The 22,378-nt window shown below is 37.4% G+C and overlaps 1 protein-coding gene across 3 annotated transcripts; it reads left to right on the forward strand.

Moving 5' to 3' along the window:
- Nucleotides 1-1,881: 1,881 nt before the first annotated feature.
- On the forward strand, nucleotides 1,882-21,320 carry LOC111341013 (heterogeneous nuclear ribonucleoprotein A/B). Of its 3 annotated transcripts, XM_022947943.2 has the most exons (14): nucleotides 1,882-2,110; nucleotides 2,395-2,435; nucleotides 2,588-2,669; nucleotides 3,451-3,496; nucleotides 6,958-6,999; nucleotides 7,972-8,004; nucleotides 9,298-9,396; nucleotides 10,281-10,329; nucleotides 11,828-11,910; nucleotides 12,055-12,148; nucleotides 12,371-12,427; nucleotides 13,378-13,647; nucleotides 18,975-19,088; nucleotides 20,444-21,320. In XM_022947943.2, the coding sequence occupies exons 1-13, from the start codon at nucleotides 2,028-2,030 to the stop codon at nucleotides 19,067-19,069; spliced, it is 1,074 nt and encodes a 357-aa protein (XP_022803678.1). In that variant the 5' UTR covers nucleotides 1,882-2,027; the 3' UTR covers nucleotides 19,070-19,088; nucleotides 20,444-21,320. The 3 variants fall into 3 exon arrangements, with proteins under 3 accessions (XP_022803678.1, XP_022803679.1, XP_022803680.1); XM_022947944.2 differs by lacking the exons at nucleotides 18,975-19,088; nucleotides 20,444-21,320 and adding an exon at nucleotides 14,086-18,561 and having other exon boundaries at nucleotides 1,894-2,110; XM_022947945.2 differs by lacking the exon at nucleotides 18,975-19,088 and having other exon boundaries at nucleotides 1,895-2,110.
- The last annotated feature ends 1,058 nt before the right edge of the window (nucleotides 21,321-22,378 follow it).

Genomic DNA, 22,378 nt, shown 5'->3' on the forward strand with positions numbered 1-22,378 from the left:
TTGGGAAATGTCTCATGTTGATATGTAGGCAGATGGACTTTCATTCTGATCAAAATGCCCCGAGATAGGGCGATTCACCGAACGCCTCAGAGTGAGTTCTTTCCGCCATTTGACAATGATAGAAAACTCAATTACTGAGGACCTTTGGAGAACCTAGGATCGCCGCTTTTATCATTAGCGTGCGTCGGACAAAACCATGAAGGCGAGGGCCTTTCAGTAAAATGCTTTCATACCATCTTTGTCACTAAAAAAAACTGAAAGAAACACCACGATTAAGGAAGTTGAATGATAAAATAAACGGCGTACTTTCAAAACGGTAGTACAGCGCTCTGTATTGGCTTCAGGAACTTTAAACCTTTTGAATTTCGTGTAATAAATGGTTTATCAGACTTCCTTAGCCACATTAAACACGAGAGCAGTGGCTTGGCAACTAATACTGTTTGGATGATCTTTAAAAATTACACATTTAAATTAGAAACATATATTTGTTACAACACAGCTTGAAAGAAACCGAAACTCTGAAACTGTCAAACGAGGAGAGGAAACAATAAAACATCTCTCTTTGTTCTGGTAGCTCATATTGCCTGGAGGGTAAACGAAATTTGTGGTGAAAGTGATCGATGGATTTTGTCTTGCCATGTATTGTTTACACGTGCAGATCTTCGTAAACTTTTTTCAGGGACAATGTTCAAACAAAAGTTGAAGTCGCTATTCCCAGTCTTTAGTCGGTCAGCTGAGTGTTAAAAATGGAATTTGAGTTGCTCGATCACAAGCGCAGCTCGTGCGTTTGAATGACATGCAAGCTGTTAGCGTCGTTTTTCTTTAACCCTGTAACAGCCGCGCGGGGTCAGTTTATGGGTAGAGGAAATGCACAACTTGGAGTGATTATTAAAAGTAATTAAAAACCATGGGCGACACTGACGTGAATTGAGTCTAAGCCAGCGAAGAATGAAAGGCTTGCTGAAAATTGTCAACAAACCGGCGCGCTAAAATTTATGATATTTCTCCCGGCTACATTTTGTTATAACTTTTCTGCACGCTACACGAGTTACCCCGCAGACAAAACAACAGCGATGCTGAAGTGTGCGTGTGATCTCTGAAGTTTCGACCCGTCGTGTCAACGTCGCACGAAACTTCCCCGGTAAAAATTTCGACTGTTATGAAAGATTACAAACTGCAGTTCTTTCTATGATGGCCGATTTTTGGTTTACATAATGAAATTTTGGATAAATGGACCTTTTTTTCTGATCGCAATAACTTCGGAGTCCAATAGTAGGTATTGTACGAGTTGTCTCTTCGAGAGGGTAATTTTCTGTTTCTGATACGAACGATGGCCTGGATTGCTTCCGTCTGAAACAGGAGAACATGTGCGTCATATCGCGAAGGCCAAGCCCAGCCAGGCTTAATGAATCGTTACAATTCTTCTAATTTCTAAGCGCATAAACCCGAGAAAGCGAAACATCTATAGCTTTATCGTTCTGGTTTCACAAACTTTGTGCTGCTCAAAGAAAGCACTACACCCGTGTACCTGTTCTGTTACGAACTGGATAGTTCGAAAGTTTTTTTACGCCATTCATGTGCTTTGCACTTTCTGATGAAATCCAATAAAGCGTGATATATATACGATCGCGTGCTTTGCACCCGATGATGTCAACCTGCCAAAATTAGACAAAGGTGAAAACATCAACATTGAATAAAGTGAGCATATATAGCGCTCTGAGTGTCAACTCGAGAGTCAACAAGTGTCTGACGCAAATCAACCAATCACAAGCCGCTATTTTCCTCTCCAGGTTACTCCGGGCTGTTGTTCCCGCTATTTTCACCAATCAGACACCGGTCTTCTTATTCCACGTGACCACTTGCGGGTTTTCCCAGCATGCCCTTCATTGAAACCGGAATTTCGAGCATTTGGCGCCTGAAGGTTTCAGTTTTGAAGAGAGTTGTTCGTGGCATGGCGAACACTTTATAGTTAAAGCGATGGTTATAAGTTAAAAATCAGCTTTGCAAAGCTCCAGGGACCTTGCGCGATGGCCAACAACAAAATTGTGAATGGTATCGCAAGCCAGGCGGCCGAGGCGAAAAAAAGAATGACGAAAGAGGACGACGAAGGGTAAAGTCACTAAGTTTATCAATATTACGCGCAAAATTCACGAAAATTTACGCGAAAATAATTTGTAATTTATTAGTGGCACCTCATAAGGGTCTAAGAATTTTACAGGTCTTAAATCTCGCACTGGCCTGCTGGGTTGTAGTGTGTGTTTAAACCATTGTGACTGTGTACGTGTGTTGTTACGCTTCACGCAACTCTTTATTCTAAGTTGTTTCGAATGCGTGGCGTCGCACCACTTTCTAGCTTTCTTGTCAACTTCCCTTCGTATTGTTTGCCGTTTACAGCAAACTCTTCGTGGGCGGACTCAGCTACGAAACCACTAAAGGTATCTTGAATTTTTTACTTTCAATTTTTAAATTTTTTTTCAAAATGTGAAAATACATGTAAGAGGTAGTAGTATATTTCCCATGTCTGTGGAAACCAGATGTCGAAGAGGTTGTTTACGACCAGCCGTTAAAACTCCTCTTCCAATTTCAGAAACCTTGACAGATTATTTTAATACTTTTGGTGAAGTTGTCGGTGTTGAAATAAAAATGGACGCTTTGACGGGTCGCTCCAGGTAAGTATTGCCTATTCTCTGTATTTTTAGCCTTGTCATTCGAACTTGAGCTGAGCTAATGTTGTAGACAAGTTTGTAATAATTTTTAGACCGACAATGTATTCTTTTGTAGTCGAGCCCACGTGCTCGATGTCTCTCAGTTTACATATATAATGTATGTAGGAATCAGCTTTACTTTTCGCGGCTTCGTGTGACAATACACGTTTTTCTTTTGTCTGGCTCGTGAAATCGCGCAACACCTCAGAGAACGGCTTCTAAAATTTTCACGAACCCGTGAAATAAAAGCAATTGACCCGATTACGGTGAGGATATAGGCGATTGATCGACGGGTTTTCGTTTTTGGTTTAAACAATTCAAGTAAAAAGAACAGTCCTATAAAAGACCACCGGTGTCTAATGTTCGATATAAACAACCCCCTGTAGCGAGATATTTTTCGCGGTCATTTTGTAGCATAAACATTGGCATGACTTTGTAGAAGCACGCTATAAGCGCATAAGGAAATTAATGGATGGTTCAAGGGGACTTGAGCGAGGCGCCAGCTATCGTTGTTTTGACTGACAGAATTTCCTAATTCTATATTTCATGGCTTGCGCCTATTCTTGTTTGGCGAAATTCAACCATATTTTACAACGTGTTCGTGAACGGAAAACATATTATAAATGATCGTTGAACTGTGAAAGTCCATTCTTAATCTTTTAATGGTGTTCTTTGCTCGCGCTTTCGTGTAATTGACACTTGTCCGTGAATTCGAACACTTATTGTTTGTTTTCTTTCGTTTCAGAGGCTTCGCATTTGTGCAATTCAAGGATCCGAAACAAGCAAACGCGGTACGTTGTGAACTCTAATGATGTAGGCCGTAAATAGCTCATAAAGTATGAGGTACTGTACTTTAGAATTTACACCCTTGCGCTATTATTTTCCCTAAACAATGCCTGCGTCAAGGACTCGGTCCCTAATGGCTCTAGCTCATTATCCAACGATCAGGAAAAGCTGCGTACAGGTTCACTCTCTGGACGCCTGACTGCGAGAGCCTCAGTAGTTATCGCTGAATGAAACGAAACAACAGTATTTTTGAGTACCAACAGACCAGTCATTTCTTGACAAGATATCACACCATATATTGGGTAACTAGCACTGTCACAGATGGCTGCAGATCTTTAACTTGTTAACCAATCATAAAATTCTATTGCCTACATTATATTGAGTCTTGAATTTGTTAAACAATGATTTAGCAGAATTTAGCAGAAGTTTATTCCCATAGATTTATTGGCTTGAACCAAACTATAAACTGATGTACACTAGTCAATGCAGTAAGGTTTGATAATGAATGTGAAAACAATTTGCCATCATTTACAAGGAGCAAAGTGCTATAATGGGTTGCATGACACAAGAGAAAAACAAGCTGAACGGCCATATTAATAAATATGAGGTTTTGTATTCCACATGTTCAAAGTGCACTCATTTAGATCTTGTGACGTTTTTTTTTTTAACTTTCATTTTGTTAGTAAACTTTACTATCTCTATTTAAAGGAGCAGGTGATGTTTGAGCTAAATTACTAAGGGGTAAATTAACAAGTTGGGCCCATTAAAATAGCGTCTGTTTACCCTGTGGATATGTTAAAATGTTTTGTTGTGACTCAGGTGATAAAAAGATGATTTTAATGACGAAAATTTGATGCACACTTTTGTGATAAACAGGAAGTGCTGGTAAAAGTTGCATGACAAGGAAGTTAGGGACATAAAAAATATTGTGCTCAATACTAAATAAAACATTTTCAGGCTAGCATGATTTAAAGAAAGCCTCAGAGGTTAAATTTATATTCATTGCGTCCTAATTTTTGTTTATCTGCACCTTTGGTGTTAAGTGTGATTTTTTTTTTAAAGACAATTTGGCCCCATCTTTTATTTGTTGAAGGGCTTCTTAGAATATGAAATCCATCGGTAAGAATATCAGCAGCCATGGTACCTGTGTCGGGTAAATTTGTTTGTTTAGAGATAGTGTTTGATTCAAAGCTAAGAACACAAATTAGATACATTAGAGTGGTTCAAGTAGTGTTTTTGTACGCTGTTAACCAGAGACTGAATTTGGTTCTTCAAAGGTTAACCTTCCATTCTAGTTTGTGACGGGTCTCTTAATACAAGTTAGCTGGCTTAGTTTTTGAAATCTCACCTCACTGTGCTCTCTAATTTGGCCAAATTACTTTATATTTGTGCAGAAGGAGGGTGAGCCAGTGAAGAACAGCTCTATAACTTTGCTGGAAATTTTCCCAAGACATAGAAACTCTTTAGGGGGATTACAGCATCGAAACTTCTGGTTTTATGCCTTGTTCCTTCAGGAAACTGAACTTAAATTTTGTTTGTCAACTGTAATCAGGCTGACATCTCTCTGTGTTGACTGAGGGCTGAGATGTAAAGGCTGATAAGCAACTTATTTTTCACTCTTTTGTGAAAGTTATTTGTGTGTGTATGATGTGGTTCTTCATTTGCTGTTAGTGGTTTGTTAGGGCATAGAGAGTTTGGGGTGGTTGAAATTACAGCTGTGGAATGAACTAAACAAATAAGGTTATTAGGACATACCACCTTCTAGAACTTTCGTGCTTGTCTAGTTTGGAAATGGACCAAAATTTCCAGCAGACGAGTAATCTACTTGCGCTCTGATTTGTAATTTAATTTATTTCAATGATTGTGTCGTTTGGGAGACAATTTTGTAGAAAGAAAGAAAATTAAAATTGCAAAAGATTACTATCTTATTATTCATCAATTTGATGGAATTTTGTGCTTGTAATTACATGATCTTCCATCAAATCAAGTGCCTTTCTTTTGATTGGAAAGTGCTTAATAAGTAGCAATGTCAATCAGTTCTTAGTGTAAAAGGTTCCCTTTAGTTATTATGTCAAGCTTTCACCAGCAGTCTGATTAGTGCTTCTCTCGTGATCAAGGTTGGAATTTTGCCACATATTTGCTGTTAGGGGCAGCAGCTCGATATTTCATTCTTTTACTCTGAGTGGTATTTTGGCTTCACACAGCCAATGGTTTGTTTTCAACCCTGAAAATGATTGCAATTTTCATCTGGATCCAGATTGACCATTGTAAGACTGAAGTGAATTAAGATTCCTTTCCCAAAGTCATGAAAATAATAGGTGCTCTAACTGTGAGAACATTTTCAGACCTGCAGTGTAATCTTTAGATGCATTTTCTTCCTGTTCATGAGTTTAAAGCCTTAGGGTGTGTTTCTTTACTAAAATCAGACATAAAATAAAAAATTTGGATCATTAAGATAGTTTGCTAAGAAAAGAAACAATGTATCCAAAAATGGATTATCTTCAAAACCAGCCATCAATATCAGTAGATGGGAAAAAAAAAGCCAGCGAAAACAATGCGAAGGTTACTGTTTTTATGGAATTCAGTGTTGATGATTACCTTGGAGAAATTGAATGTGCCCAACAAAGAATCCCAGAAGCTCTTGTCAGCTTTGCTGGCTGATATAAAAATGAGAAAAGAGATCCTAGCAAAGTATTCCCAAGGTACAGCGCATATGACTTCCGAAGTAATTTCTGAATGTCTGGGTATACTGTCTCTGTCTTTGATAACCTCTTGAATGCCTGTGGAACCCTGTCATGTCTCAATGAGGAAATAGGACAACCCTTATTTGAGCTTAGAAAACAACTGTTGATCACCCTATGGATTCTTGGAAACCCTGAGTGCCTCTGTATAACATGTCAATCAATTTGACTTATGCAAAGCAGCAGCATATATACCTGATGTTTACGGGTAGATTTTCTAAAATTTCTTGCTAGACAAAAATTGGTTGCTGTTAAAATTTTTTCACCTTTATTGACCTGATTCATGCTGACATTGATGCTGCTGCAAAATGGCGGCAAGATAATTATTTACAAGGTAGCAAGTCTAGCATGTTTTGTAAGTTACAATTTTTTTCAAGTTACTGTTGATGACAATTACTTTTTTGAATCTGGAGTAAAGAAATGCTTCAGATCGTGTTTCTAAAGTATCGCGATTTTGGATCAGATTCAAAGCATTCACCTTCAGTGAGGATCAATGATCTGTTTTTAGATTTTAGTTAAGAAACATGCCCCTAGTGCAACTTGCCCTTGGCTTTGTACAAGTTCACTCACGCATAACTTTGTCTGATTGTTTTTCCTGCAAATGATATTCTTCTTGTACATTGCTGTGTTCAAGATAGCAGTGTTGAATGTATGTACTGCGGCAGTCTGGAAGAATATAGGCTGGCAAACTGATAGAAATTATTGGTTACTTGTTGGAATTTCAGGTCCTGCAGCATGGAGGTCCACATTTATTAGATGGGAAAACAGTAAGTCATAAAGCTGCAAATGAAGCTGGTGGTTTATTTTTTGTCATTTTTGCTTCATGGTATGACATAAGTCATGCTATGGGGTTTGGGGTTTGGGGGCAAAATTCAATTAAAAATCACTCACTCACTTTGTTAGACATTAATTTCTGCATTAAACCTGGATTAAACACTTTTTCTCCCCCTTCCCGACAAGTTTACCTGTTCAAAGTCATGATGTACATATATTCGGGGGGGTGGTATAAGGGCCAGAATATGCCAAACTACTTGGACAGATTCAAAATGGCATCCTGTCCCTTGAAGCGTGATGGTTTTTTGATTCCAAACTTGATCAAAACATACCTTTTTGGAGCCAAAAATGGAAAGGAAATGTGGTACAGAATACTCGACTGCAGAGAAATGGGCATCTGAGTCCTAAAAGTGACAATAACATGAACAATTTGTGCGTGAAGATCCAAACACTGTTAAATTTGTTGTGAGCTTAAAAGCTTACTGCAAATTGGTTAGCATGAAACTTTGTTGATTTTATCTTGTAGCTGCTGGTAATTCTTCACACCTTTGCAATTTAAGACAATTTTTCTCCATCAAAATGCTTACAAACCAGATCGCAGGTTATGTCTGAAGGGTGCCAAAATTTCATACCATGAGGTTGCTCTAAGGAGCCTTTGATAGATTGTACATTGAGTGGGTGTTTATCAAAATTCCAAGATATTAATAAAGGAATTTTGCCACTGCTGCACTTTTGGAAGAGTTGGGTGGGATGATAGTAAAAACATTCTAATACAGTGTAGCAGGAATGACAAATAAAATTAAGAAAGTTTGCATTTCTTTGGAACACCACATTCTATATTGATACTTTAGAGGAATTTGGTGTTGGCACACATGTAGTGATAGGTGTGATTCATTTTTGATAAACTTAGTTTTGATTGTAATGACTTAATTTGCATTGAATATTTTTTTTTGTATTTCTGTTAGGTTGATCCGAAGCCAGCAGCACCAATAAATAAGGTTGGTATATAAAGACATTACAAACAGGAAGTATAAATCCCTGTCAAGAGAGAAACTTTATCAAATGACTCGCTACTAGATGTCTCATGGTTTTGCCAAACTAACTGCAAATTCTATACGAAACACTCTGGATTTTTCTCAGGTTGCAACCACTTGTGTGGTCATCAGCTTTCTTCATGGGTGCTCTCTCTGTCCTATGGACGATTTCATAAGAGTTGCTATATTTGCACTCATTGTCTTGAACATCTCCTTAAGCCCTAAGATCGACCAGAATCGAATTTTTCCTGACAGTAATACATACTGCCAAATCATTCACTAAGAACACGAAAATAAAGGAAATGATCACCAATCAAAGAAGCTTTGATTGATAAACAAATTCTCTTTGCAAAACCTTGAGGGCCAACAAATTGGTATTTGTCTTAATTCTTAATTACCAGTATGACCCCTAAAAGGTCTGGTCAGAATACATGTACAGTAGCTCTTGACTGTTTATTGTAACACTTCCTCAAGACGAAAAGGTGGCAATTTAATCGGGGAAGGCTATATTTATGCATCAAAGAACTTGTTGGACTCCTAAAAATTGATGAATAATTCTCCCTACTTTGTGTTAAACATTTTGAGGTGAAGTAATGAGGAGAAGTTGATTATAGGTTAAAGTAGTGCACCCATCAATTTGAAGATTCAACATTCCCCTCCAATTTCCTGGGAAAACCCTTGGGCATTTGACCTTCGTCCGTGCCCGGAGGATGGTGGTGGGAATTTGAACCTGAAGTGTCTTGCTAGCAGAATAGAAGTATTATAAAGAGCTCGATCACTGTCACATGCGAATGGCTCAGAAGAAAAGGGTTAGTAGGTCTAGTTTTTGAAGCTGGGGCTATCTGTACATAGTCATGTTAGCTGATTAACTTTGAGTGGGAGATTTGAATGCAATTTTGGTCCAAGGGGGTGGGAGTTTGAACAAAGCAAAAAAGGGTCGAAAGTTCAAATGCCTTGGAGGTTACTGGAAGGGCAGGAGGGGAGGGAAGGGAGGAAGATGTTGAAGCCTCAAATTGATCATTGCACCCTACATGTCAAATTTCAGTAGTTTGTCTTTCCTCATCACATGACCCCCAAAGGAATGTTTTAAACTGAGAGGAGAAATGAAATCTTAAGTACTGGCTTAAGGCCAGGGACTTTATTCCTTCTCCCTGATGTTGTCCACCCTCGATGCTTTAATCATTAGGCGTGCATTTGTGTGTAATTGCAATTTACTGGTAATCCTTTTCTAACAGTAATGTGATCTTCCACTTTCAGCCACCTCATTTAAGAGTAAAGAAAATATTTGTTGGAGGACTAAAACCAGAGACCACTGATCAACAGATTAGAGACTATTTTGGATCAACTTACGCACCGGTAAGGATGTAGAGCATTGAGATTAATCATCTGGGGCAAGCTGACTTCTCTTTTGAGAAATAGGACAAATTTTCTTGCTCCCTTGTACAGTAGACAAGCCGAAGACAACTTGTCTGTCAATTACTGTAATAGTCCACATTTCCTAATTTTAAGTACAATAGGCAAAAGAAATTTTTAAATGGTTAGATCATTCCTTTCATGTGCTGATGTTTTCATGAATCCCAAGCAATGTTAGGTGATAATAAGAGGGATTGTATCAGTGATGGTCTGAAAAGGAGAATACTGAATAGTGGTGGCTCCTTTAGGGGTTTTGTTAATGTTTTCATGCAGTTAACCTGCATCTTCATTTAACAAGAATGTTTTAGATCATTTGGCAAGCTTATTGAGAGAATGATAGGGTGTGGTAGGGTTATAAAGGAAGGGGGGGGGAGGGAAGAGATGGTGCCTGGGCTGGTCTATACCAGATGAGGAGATACTGGTGTGAGACACTGAAAAAATGTCTTGTATTAGATTTGAAGGGTGTGGCAAGGTTGTAAAGGTGGGGGGGGGGGGGGAGGGAGAGGTGGTGCCTGGGCTGGTCTATACCAGATGAGGAGATGCTGGTGTGAGACACTGAAAAAATGTCTTGTATTAGATTTGAAGGGTGGGGGGGGGGGGGGGTGTGGTGCCTGGGCTGGTCTATACTAGATGAGGAGATGCTGGTGTGAGACAGATTTGAAGGGAGGTTGCAATGAAGAGCACGTCCATTTATAGTACTTTGATTATATGTGAAACTTTCGCATAGAACCATCTGAAAATAGTGTAATTTTTCTTGATTTTAGGGTAGAGAAACTCTCACCTAGAATCATCTGAAACTAAACTGTTCAATTGTTTCTTGATTTTAGGTTAGAGACATTGAATATGTCACAGAACATTCAACCAACAAGAGAAGAGGTAGGCAATTATACATTAATTTCAAGTGTATCAACTTAAACCTTTAACCCGTAAGGTTGACTGGCGTCTAATTTCTTTTAACAATATTGCCCCTGAATCAAAAAGTTAGGTCACAAGAGTAGAAAATGATCACAACCTTAAGACAGGGCAACTGGTTTTCACGTGTGGGCAAAACTTTTTGAACTTAACTTCTTTGTAAGATAAACATTCCTCCTGATGGTCAAACCAGGTGGGCAAAACCGCCCTCACAACCGGTTAATTTGCCTGTTGCCCAGTCCTTAGTGAAACCCCTGTAAAGAGGCTTTTGGTTATTAACCAAATTCCCCTTGTCAGCACCACAGGAAAAGTCTAGAGAACAGTATGGAGAATATGCATACTGATAATAGGGTGGAAATGGTTAAGTGTACCTTTACTAATTAAGTGCTCCTGCTCCAAGTTAAGAACTGTAGAGTCATTATTTGAAAATCACAATTATGAATACTATAAGAAGTATTGTTCATGGGAAATACATACATACAAACATACATACATACATACATACATACATACATACATACATATATACATACATATATACATAGTTACATACATACATACATACATAGTTACATACATACATACATACATAGTTACATACATACATACATATATACATACATATATACATAGTTACATACATACATACATACATAGTTACATACATACATACATATATACATAGTTACATACATACATACATACATACATAGTTACATACATACATACATACATAGTTACATACATACATACATACATACATAGTTACATACATACATACATACCTACATATATACATACATATATACATAGTTACATAATACATACATACATAGTTACATACATACATACATACATACATACATATATACATAGTTACATACATACATACATACATACATAGTTACATACATACATGCATACATACATACATACATACATACATACATACATACAGGCATACATAGGTTAATTGACCACTCCTCACAGGGGCTTTTCAGGGCCAACACCCGCCCATTCCACCCAGAGAAGGACATCCACCACACAGTAATCTCGTGTGTGGGAAATTAACATCTCCTACCCCTAACCCTGCAGAAGATGGGGCCTATGGTTTATTCGTCTTTATCCGAAAAGACTAGACTATCAATTCATTTCTTGATTATAGAAAGGTAGCAAATTCTCCTCGCTTAGTTTAAGACCATGAGTATTGGTCCGAAATATCCCTTGATCAACATAATTATATGACATGACAGGTTGTACTACCAACGACACTACCTTTCTCAAAACTTGGACAGCTTAGAAAGAGGCAAATAATGTTTTGGAAGAAAACAGAGAAAAAAATTTTTATTTTGTTTTTGCTATCATTATGATATTCCAATCAAAGGTAGCAGTGTACACCGCTGCATTTTCATCATGTTCTGATTTGTCTAATGAATTTACTCTGTTCAATATCTTTTTTTAGGTTTCTGTTTTGTTTCCTTCGATTCAGAAGACACAGTAGACAAGATTTGTGAATTACAGTTCCATCATATTGATGGTAATAAGGTGAGCTTACATGAGGGCAATAGGCATTTAATTTAATAACTTATATTTTCCACTGTAAAGAACTAATGTCTGCAGCTGATGTTTCAAGCATTAGCCCTTTGTTAGAGTGAAGAGTGAATTGATCCATTTGTTTTTATGGTTAAGGTTGAAGTAAAAAGAGCTCTTCCAAAAGAAGTTCAACAGCAGCAAGCTGCCCTTCGTGCTGCAGTAGCAGGAAGAGGAATGATCCCAGCAATTGGTGAGCCTCTATTATTTTCACCTTGAATTATTTTTTCTTGAATTCGGCTGTCAAAATTTTGGCCTAGTTCTTTCTTAACTTTATTTTAGTGGACAGGACTGAGCTTTGGACAAAGTGTTGTTTTGAAGATGTGCCCAATCTGCATTTAGATTCCATCCAGTTCCTTGCAGAAATTTTAAAATTTTTTGTTTTTAATATGTAAATTTTACTGTTCAATTGCAGCCACAGCTTTTGGAGTTGTGCCTGGAAGAGGTAGACCAGCTGCAGGTATAAGCAGAGGTAAGCCTTTTATATTGAAAAGTACATGCAGCTTTAAGGGCACCATAAGAAATTTAATATTATGAAGGAATCATTTTCTTTTCATGACCATGTAACATCCTTTGGACCATAGAAACAACAGGGTATAGCGTCCCCAACTAGCTGACTTTTGTCTTCCTTAACTCCTTACAACCTAATATCACCTTTTATTATCCAACCACACTATGTAGAGTACTAGGAACCCCTGAGACAAGTACAATTTAATATTACGTGGTGTTTATACTCCAGAGAACTGGTTAGACTGGTTTTCTCGCGTTGTGCAAGTGACGAATTGGACTGGTTACTGAAAAAAATGGTGGACAGTTTAGATTATTTCTCTGACAGTGCAGAGTCAGAATGGCCGGTGAATATTGATCCAAGTTTATTAGATAAATCAAACAAAGAAAAATAGTTAGATGACAGGGAAATTTCATCATTTATTGAGGAAAATAGAAACAGCAATATGACAATGTGCCAATTCTGTTCTGCCTCGTATACTTCTGTCATGCACTCTCCATAAATAAATATCTGTGAAATTTGCCCACACTGAAATAACAAAATTAATTGGTGTGTTGGAGGGCTTGTCAAAATATGGCACAACTTGTAAAAATACCCAGCGATATTATACAACAAAACGTCTTATAAGATATATTTACGTGTACACTCTTTACTTTTCTTTATACATTTGTTATGGAATTGAGGGAGAGAATTAAGTTAAAAGTTGAGAGCTCTCCAAGTTTGCGAACATTTTCGTTATTCTCGCAAGCCTAATGTTTGATTCACCAGTGATACTTTGGTGAAAAATTAGATGCCAGTCGCCCTAAGGGAATGAAGGTTTTAGCCATTTAAGTCTTACATTTAAAAGGTTATTCCATAATATCTTTGGCAATATGTGTTGTCTCACATTGTGGTTGTAAATTCTGGTTTTAAAGGTCCATTCCGTGCTGGTGCAGCAGCCGGAACTGCTGGGCTTAGTCTCACAGCTGCTGCTGCTGCTGCTTATAACCCGACGTATGCTGCAGCTGCCCTTTATGGAGCACTTGGCACAGGTGCAGCCTATGACACTGTCTACCCCACTTCTTATGGAGGTATACCAGGCTATCCAGGGTACTCCCCTGCAACGTTTCCCACCCCAGCCACGGGGTACCCTACTAGTGGGTATGAATTACATCTCGCAGCCAGCAGAGATGCACGATATCCAGGTATGCAGGGAGTTCAGAGTAAAGAAGTTTTGAATGCACAATGAAGGCATACGAATGTGTACGTATTTGAATTTAACTATTTTCACCGAAGATTTTAGAACAAGTGTACAAGAAAGAAGCCCCTGATTCGACTGTTTGTCACCTTGTCTCCAGCATTGGATTTGGAAGTTATCATTTTTACTTATTTTTATTAAGCCATCAATTCGCTGTTGTGAAATCTGTCTTGTATTTACCTGGAAAGAAAATTAGATAAGAAGTTATATTTTTGAGGCTTATTGTACATCTCTGGGATATGTCAAGTTGGAAGAACTCTACTTGGACACCCAGTTAGGAAGATTAAATGATGTTAAGGAGTAACTTGGCTTTGAAAGTTGATGTTGTCTAAGGTTCCTTTCCTATGCTGTGACCAACTCAAATTTTTTCTGTTGATCATTTTAGGCATGCGTATGCCAGATAGGGATCACAGAGGTGCAATTAGAAAAGATTTATTTATCGGGTCATCATCCAACCTTTAAGTTTCCCAGAGAAGTACAGCTGTATGTATACTCCAACCAACAGCAGTCTGTATGAATGCTGTATTTATTCATGAATTTTATTGAGAGCCAGGAGGTCGACATTTTCATACAGAGTCTTATATTTTCTACAGAGTGAAATGAATTTGTCAAGGTCATTATTTATTGTACATTTGTCAGTATTTGTTGGTTAGCATGCTCAATTTCAGAGCACACCAGAGACCACATGGGCATGTACAAAGGCCTTCCCTGTTGATACATGATTTACCTTTGCCACATGCTGTTGGTTTATATTTTTTTCTTTGATCATATATTTTTTTGTTTTTTAGTTTCACTTTACTTGCCTGAAGTTTTCTTAATTTCTGCTGAGCTATAAGGATAATCAGGTTTTTTTCCACAGAGGAAAGTACATACTGTATTGAGATCAGGTTTAATTATTTTGATCTGATATTGAAGAGTGACGGAAACTTAAACATCAATCCAACATCTGAGTCATGAAAACTTCTAACATCTCAAATCTGAAGTGATGACATTGTCTTGGAAAATGTAGCTTGGAATTTTACCAATGTTTCCTTTTTGTATTACAATTATGGCAATGGAAAATGAATGTGTAATATAGGGAGGGCCTACATGGTACAAATTAAAAGAAAGAACAAATAACTGCAATGAGGAATGCATCCAGTAGGGCCACTTCATACCAGCCTGGAAACTAGCCTGGCCTGGCATGTAAGACAAAGTTCTGCAATTTATTTAAATGGGAAAGCTCCATCTGTGTACTGAGCTTAGCTTCTAGCCTGATAGGAAATTTCGGTTTGATTTCCAATGTCAACAAGTGGCGACCTTGCAAGTTTCATCCCAGCAACCAGGCTAGAATGTTTATAATAGAAATTATCAGACCAGATACTGAGATCATGGCACCAAAACTTCTCAAACAAACACCTGAAAATTTGTTGAGCAATATACCTATATTTTTACACAAGCCCCATCTGTTTTGCTCATATGAAGAGGCCCTCAGAGCTGGAAGGTTAATACACTGTAGGTTGGGTAAACTTAGTTCCTGTAACTAGAGAACTGTGCTATACATGTTTTGGTGTTGAAAGTAGTAAATCAGTGGTCATTGCAGCATTTGCTCAAGAATGAGAAGTTGCAAGATTTCTAGCTATTTTTCTTTTTATGTGAAATTAGATTCCTTTTTTTTTCCTTATTTCTTCTATTTTTTGACTCCTACCTTTTATACCAGACCTATTTTGAGTATGAAACTCAGAGAATGAGTCTGTAAATGTTTGTGGATGTTTGGAGTTTTTTTGGCTATTACAATTTTCTTTGTTAAAACTACCTTAAAAACCAAAGTTTTTCATGAATTGCTTGAAAATGGCATGTTAAGGTGGGGTACAGGAGGGAATACCTTTCATGAAAAGTTGCAATTGGGGTAAGTCACATGAGGAGAAAACCACCATCAGAAGAAGTTTGCTAGACTTTACTTTCCTAAAGTAATAGGTATAGATGGCTCACAATCATTATGTTTAGAATCAAGCTGTGTCAAACTGTGTCAAGTATATCAAATTGAGTCTTTCCTCATGAAATAAATTGGAAAAACAAACAATTTAAGTTTGTGTTTGCAGGTTACCATGTAATGTTTGGTTCTTGCATGAAATAAGTACCTAACAGAGAGGGTTTTAGTTGTGTACCATGGCTTTGCTAAAACAGCAGTTGACAAATGACAAGTTCATTGTTTCATGATATTTCTTCAGAAAAGGTAACTTTTAAACCTTTACTTTCATCATTCATCCGCACCAGTTTTCCTGGCATGGGTTTAAACATATGAATTTGAGGGCCATCAGTAGCACTATTTTCAGGGACTATAGTTTCTTGCTGTGATTGGAGGTTTTTTCCCCTTGAACCAAAATACTCAAGGGAAAAATTGTAAGCTGTGAACTTTTAAGGACCATTTAAGGTATGGCAGGCCACAATGTTGATAAAATTCAAATTTACAACAATGTACAAATCCCATTAATTTTTTCAACCCAAGAAAGGTTTGTACAGTCATTGGCTGAAGACCAAATGCTATCCATTCATTGTTCATATAATATTATTGTTTGAAGCTTAGCAGTCATTGGTCAACAAATTAGCTCTCATTTTACCCTTGCAGTGCTGGCCTCAATTTATCATACAATGTAACTGGTCTCTCCACAGTTCGCTTTATTTTTTATAGGTAGAGTTAAGGTGTTTTCTTTAAAAAAGGACTGTTCAACCAAGAGAATTAGTTATTGTTGGTGTAGATGAAAAGAAATAGTCCCCGTCTCAGTTGTCAGATTTGTGCAATATCCCATGTTTTAATAATTATCTAGCCTAAAGAAGTGCACTGCATTGCACCATGATAGGTGATATTCTGTAGACTCTTGCTCATCATGTTGCAGACATTTAGCAAAGGAGAAAATGAAACTGATTTGTTTTAATCAAAGGGTACATGTAGGTTCAGTTCCTCCATCACCTGTCAATCAGTTCTTAGAACTGACAGGTTCCTTTAACAGATAGGACGATCCAACAAACCTGTTCTGATGAGTGGAAGCAGCCTCTCATTTTAGTCGTGATGGAAGGGAAACCTTTTCATTAGTGTTAGGAATTGAAGGGTATAGTTGAGATGGAAGGATAATGTACATATACACAAGTCTTGCAAAGCAAGAGTGCGTTCTGTGTTGAATCATGCACAGTTTTTGTAATATTTTTTCGAAGACATATAGTTTAGCCTTGCATGTATATTTTCTTAGTATTGTGTTGTGTTCATGAAGTAAATTGTGGCTGTTTACCAAAACAATTATACCTATATTTTTCTCGGACAAGTGACTAAAACAATTACCTTGCACAGATGATAAGTGTTTTGATTACAAACTGAAAGAAAAGTTGTTAGGAAGTTTTTGACTCTGTAAGAACCATTAATTCATCTGATATTTTTGTGAACTTCACTCATAGCAATCAAGTGGAAACAGCATGGAACACTCATAATGCATCAATCATTAAGTTTGACTCCTTATAATGGAGTGGAATGGATATTCTGATGATACACTCTGAGTGGTTGATGCTGCTGTTTATTTTGCTCATGCTTATCCATCAACTACGAAAAACACTAAACCTTATATTTTTTATTTATTTATTTTTTTTTTGGTACATCTTTGACATGTTTTTTTCTGGGTCTTAGTTGTTTCTTTAAAAAAAACCCTGACATCCATCATACTCTCAGAGGACCCAAGTATTATCAGAACATTTTTTTAGACCATTCACTATAAAGGACAAGCTGAAAACCCTTTGAATTCCAAGATCTCACTACAAATTCTCCTTACAGTCTTCCCTGGTTTTTTTTTTTTTAGTTTATTTCTGAGAATAGTGTTTTACACATAGAGACAAATTTATTCCCCGGGTGATATTTTTAGTTCTTCTTATGGTCTCTATCCTTGTTAAAGTATTGTTTTGTTAGGAGAATTTACACATGGGTCACTCCTCTGATTAACAGGGTTAATCCTTAAATTTTCAAGTGCAATCAGTTACTATATTCTCCTAAAACCAGGAAACCGAGGTTAACCAGTTGTATATACATTGGGGAATAGTACTTAGACTAGCTAACAAAGAAACATTGGTCATCTGCAAGAAGATGTAGTTCCTGGGTCTTGGGAATTGAAGGGTTTTTTTAAGGGTTATCACTTCAAACCACTGACCAAACAGTGTTAAGGTTGTTAAAGTCATTGCTAGTTAAGGAGAGTGGGAGAGGTGTCACTGGTTGTCAGAAACTCACAAGCTGAAGAATATGATGCAATTGTTACTGTTGTGATTGGTAATTGTCTGAACATGACTTTCCTGCTTAAGAATGAGAATTTAGTGCATGTAATAGTGATAATTCATTGTAGCTTGTAGTTGTAATTATAAAGAGAACAGATGGAACTGCTTGATCAGAAGCCTCTTTTTAAGTTTGTAACAGTCATAGTCAACATAAGAGTCACTATGATTGCTCCTGTAGGTGCTGGTAATGTCTTTTTTCTGCAAGTTATTGATCTTAAAATGTTAACTAGCTTTCATGATAGTTATGTTTTCTTATATATATTAGAGTAGTGAACTGTGCATGCTTTACTGTTTAGAGTTTAGTCACTATGCTAGTTGCACTGTTAGATGTAAAATGAATAGCTGGAAAGAACTTTTTGGAACTCAGGTCTTCACTGGTTTGCAAAGAAAAGGAAAGAAGGAAACATCTTTTAGCTTGGTTGAACTTTTAGGTAACATTGTAAGGAAGTTCTTGGATACTGAACCTTCATTTGTTAGGTGATTAATTTGTGACTAACTGGTCATTAATAACCTTTTTAATCTGTAGTATTTTCAACAAATAAACAAGCTGCAGCCAGTGAACTTTTTTCAATTGTTGGTAGTGTATTAAAAGTCTTTAAGTGTAATATTTTATGAAAGTAACTGTTTCCTCTGCATTTTCATGTGACTTGTTAATGTAAGTAGACGTTTCTAAATAATGCTATAGAAGAAACTTCTTTGTAGTAATATAATTGTTGTTTAGCAATGTTGATACTACTTGTACTACATTTTAATCTGAGGAGTACCAATTGAAGAGCTAATGTTTCCAGCACGTTTTAAAAGTATTGATAAAATTCCAAGGGCGCTGTCTTAGAACCCGTTACAATATCCAACATGCTTTGTTAAAATCAATTTCATGGTACCATTTTGTTGAACTAGTTGATTTTAAGGGAATTGTGTTAGTGTTGCCAAATAATGCTGGGGCAGCGTTTTCTTCTAAGTCGCTGACCCTTCATCACGTGACAGATGCGAGTGATATGATTGGCTCCTTCCCGCAGCAGGGAAGTGGTGTCGTGGACACAGATGACAGTGGTGGCACTTCCTTGAACACTTTTCGATGATATTAAAGAAGGGTGCCAGGTAAGGCGTGGCCCAGTGCCACAGCCCGAAATTTATGTAAGCACCCTTTACAATATTGTGCACCATGTGCAAAAAACACGTGATTGGAAAAGCAATGTAAGGATGTCTGAAACTTATTATAAAGGAAGCTCTCTCGAGTCATGCTGGTAATTAAAATTCATCTGCACCTAACCTGGACTATGGCCAGCCTAATGTGCTGTGTCTCGCATTAAGTAGTTAATGCTGCCAAGTAGATGGCTGAAAAGTAAAATTAAACTCTGAGTGGGCAAGAAATGCAAAAGGAACTTTTGATGGTTGTGTTTATTTCCACAACTGCCAAGTATAGACACCCACATGCTATCTGTATCATTGTAAGCTTAAAGCGCCCGTTAAAATCATGAGGTTGGCTGTAGTTGTCGTGCAAGTTAAAGGGATTTTAATTTCCACATGGCAAAGGTACAATTGTGAGGCTAGCCACAATTTAAAGTAATGAGCACTGTAAAAGTTAAAGGGAAGTAAATATGTACATATTTGTAAAGGTGTTTCGGCTTAAGCTATCACTTGTAAGTAAATTAACACTGACATTAGCATGAAGCACTAACAAGTTAAAGTAAACATTAATCTTTTTTTTCAAAACATCTAAGTAATGTAATGTAACTGAATTTTCTGAATTGTCAATTGCAAATAATGCCACCAGTTATGAATATCATAAACAGGAGAGAGTGCAATATTCAAACTGAAGTGAACTCTATTGCTGCAAATAATGTTGTTTGCAGCAATTCTTATTTCAGAAGCAAGCTTTCCATTGCCGTCGTCTTTTTTTCTGTTCTACTTTCTTTTGTTTTACTTTTTGTCGTTAATAAATAAGCATTGTTCAGAAGAGGTGACCCGTTGATTACTAGTTTCTTTGGCATGGGTTTTTTTTTTGTTCTTGTGAAATATTGAAATTTGACCCACTGTGCTCTAGTAGTCTTGAATGTTGGTTGTCTGTTTATGATCACATCTGTTCTCGCATGTGTTTGTTGCAGTGGTTTAAGCTGTTCCTTTCAGTTTGGATGCTCTGTATATGCGTTTTTTTTTAGCATTAAATTGTGTTGTTTTGCATGAAAAACCACGGTTTTCATTGTTATCAGCCAGTTTGTTGCCGAGGGTTACTAAGGTGAAGGACACTTTCCAGGGATGCGGAATCTTTTCGACTGAACATGTTAAGGAAAATAAACAAGTGATTTCCCTTTTTTCCAAATTGTTTTGTTGGAAGTCTTTTGACAAACACAAAAGGTAATTGCTTCTTTGTCACGCAATATGAGTATTGTGTGACACTTTCGAATGGAAGGCTTCATTGTATGTTCATATTGTTGCTTTTTCTTGTGCTGCAGATGGGCGCCCCAGTGGCTTTGGACCAATGATGTCATACACGAGAACAACCTTCCATCCATATGCTCGTTAGCTAAATTATGTGACTCGGACGTGACAAGTTCTCGTCACGCAACTCATTTAATGGGTTGCTGAATGTAACGCATAAGAATTACAACACAAGAAATGGAGACGGTAATTTCTACTTTCTTCACACAATGTCAGAAAGCACGTCTACAGCAACACCTTCAGATGAGAAGCTCACGTTTACCATTTAGTGTTAATATTGGAAATATTTTAGTCACGTAAGGAAAGTTGCACAAATACTCATCACTGAGGTTTAATATTAATAACCGTATATTATGGGCCCAAAGAAAAGCTCTGATGTATGGACATTTTTGCGGTAACTTCAACCCCAGGTTAAAATATGTAAACAGTAGGTCTAGTTTTTTTTTTTCCCTCAAAGGGCCCCAGAATTGTATTTGGTGAATATTGTCTATATCTTGTTTGTAACTTGTATAGTATTTATATCCATGTACATTGTTTGAGTTCTTCCCCGTCAACACGAGCCCAAATGGCCTTGTTGACCCGCTGTTTTGATCTGTAGTGTCACAAAGTGACACTAAGGTTACTTCTTTGTTATGAAACATTGATACATTTGAATCGCCCGAAAGAACACGTCCTTTTGTGTTTTAAACAGTGATAGTACACACACTGTGAAAGTACCGTAGCTTACATGGGAATTTAGTCAAACTGGACACCGCTAAGTAATCTACTACTATAACTAGGAAGAACTCTTTTGTCATATTGCAGAATAACGTTTCTTTGTTAGGTTGTTGTTTGTAACACGTTTTTTCACATGCTGTTCTTCAAGAACATTAAACTTGTCGACTTGCTTTATGTTTCTTTCCACTGTTTGTATATTGCATATCAAAGCTGTGATGCGTAGATTTCCCTTTCCATTTTACCAGGGGTTCCGAGAAAAAGAATAAAAAATTTCTTGATAGACTCGTCTTGGATCTCTTCGGGTGGTTCCGCTTTTAGTGACCCTTCAATGTAGGTGGTAGACATTAACAACAATTCGTTGAAGGCTACTTGAGGAGACCGCCTAATATAGGTGAAATTCAGAGCGATAAAGGGGAAACAAATTCGGAATTTTGACAACAGACCGCTAAATACGGGTTCAACTGTATTCCCTTGGTTCCGTTCATTTGTTCCTATCGAACTTAGTGCCAGTGAGAACTATGTAAGAATTATTGCATTTTTGTTTCCTTGTTGATTCTTTTACTACGACCTTCATTAGTCTTAGGGTGCCTCTGTAATGGGACTTCCCACCTAAACCAGTGTTCGCGAAAGAGAACGGCGGAGATCAAAGTAAATGAAGCTCAATCAATTATTGATTATTAATCGATTATCATCGATTATGGCTTGTTTTAGATCGTCTGAATCCTGTCAAACAAGACGCCATGCCTGTTCAAAATTCTACACTTGCCGGCATACGTAGCTAGCATTTTGTTTTTAATTTAAGTCCTGTCGGAGTAACGGTCTGTAAAAGAAAGCTCCGCAAAGCTTTTTATTTCAATTTGTGAGCCCTGTTAATACGAATGGAATTTAACATTTAATTTAAGTTGATTTAATTTAACCGCCTCCCGGTTAGCTCAATGGATAGAGCGCCAGACTGTTGTGAGGGATGTCGAGGGTTCGAGCCCGGACCAACACTCAGGGTCTTAAAATAATTGAGAAGAATTTGCTACCTTTCTATAACATCAAGAAATGGTTAGATATTCTAGTCTTCTCGGATAGGGACGAATAACAGGAGGTCCCGTCTCCCGCAGGGTTAAGGGAAGGAGACGTTAATTTCCCACACAAGAGAATACTGTGTGATGGATGTCCTCCCCTGGGGTGGGATGGGTGGGAGGGTGGACTAGCACGAATGGTTCCTATGTTCCTTTCTAGTC

This window comes from Stylophora pistillata, chromosome 2 (assembly GCF_964205215.1).
Source record: "Stylophora pistillata chromosome 2, jaStyPist1.2, whole genome shotgun sequence".
Taxonomy (NCBI): domain Eukaryota; kingdom Metazoa; phylum Cnidaria; class Anthozoa; order Scleractinia; family Pocilloporidae; genus Stylophora; species Stylophora pistillata.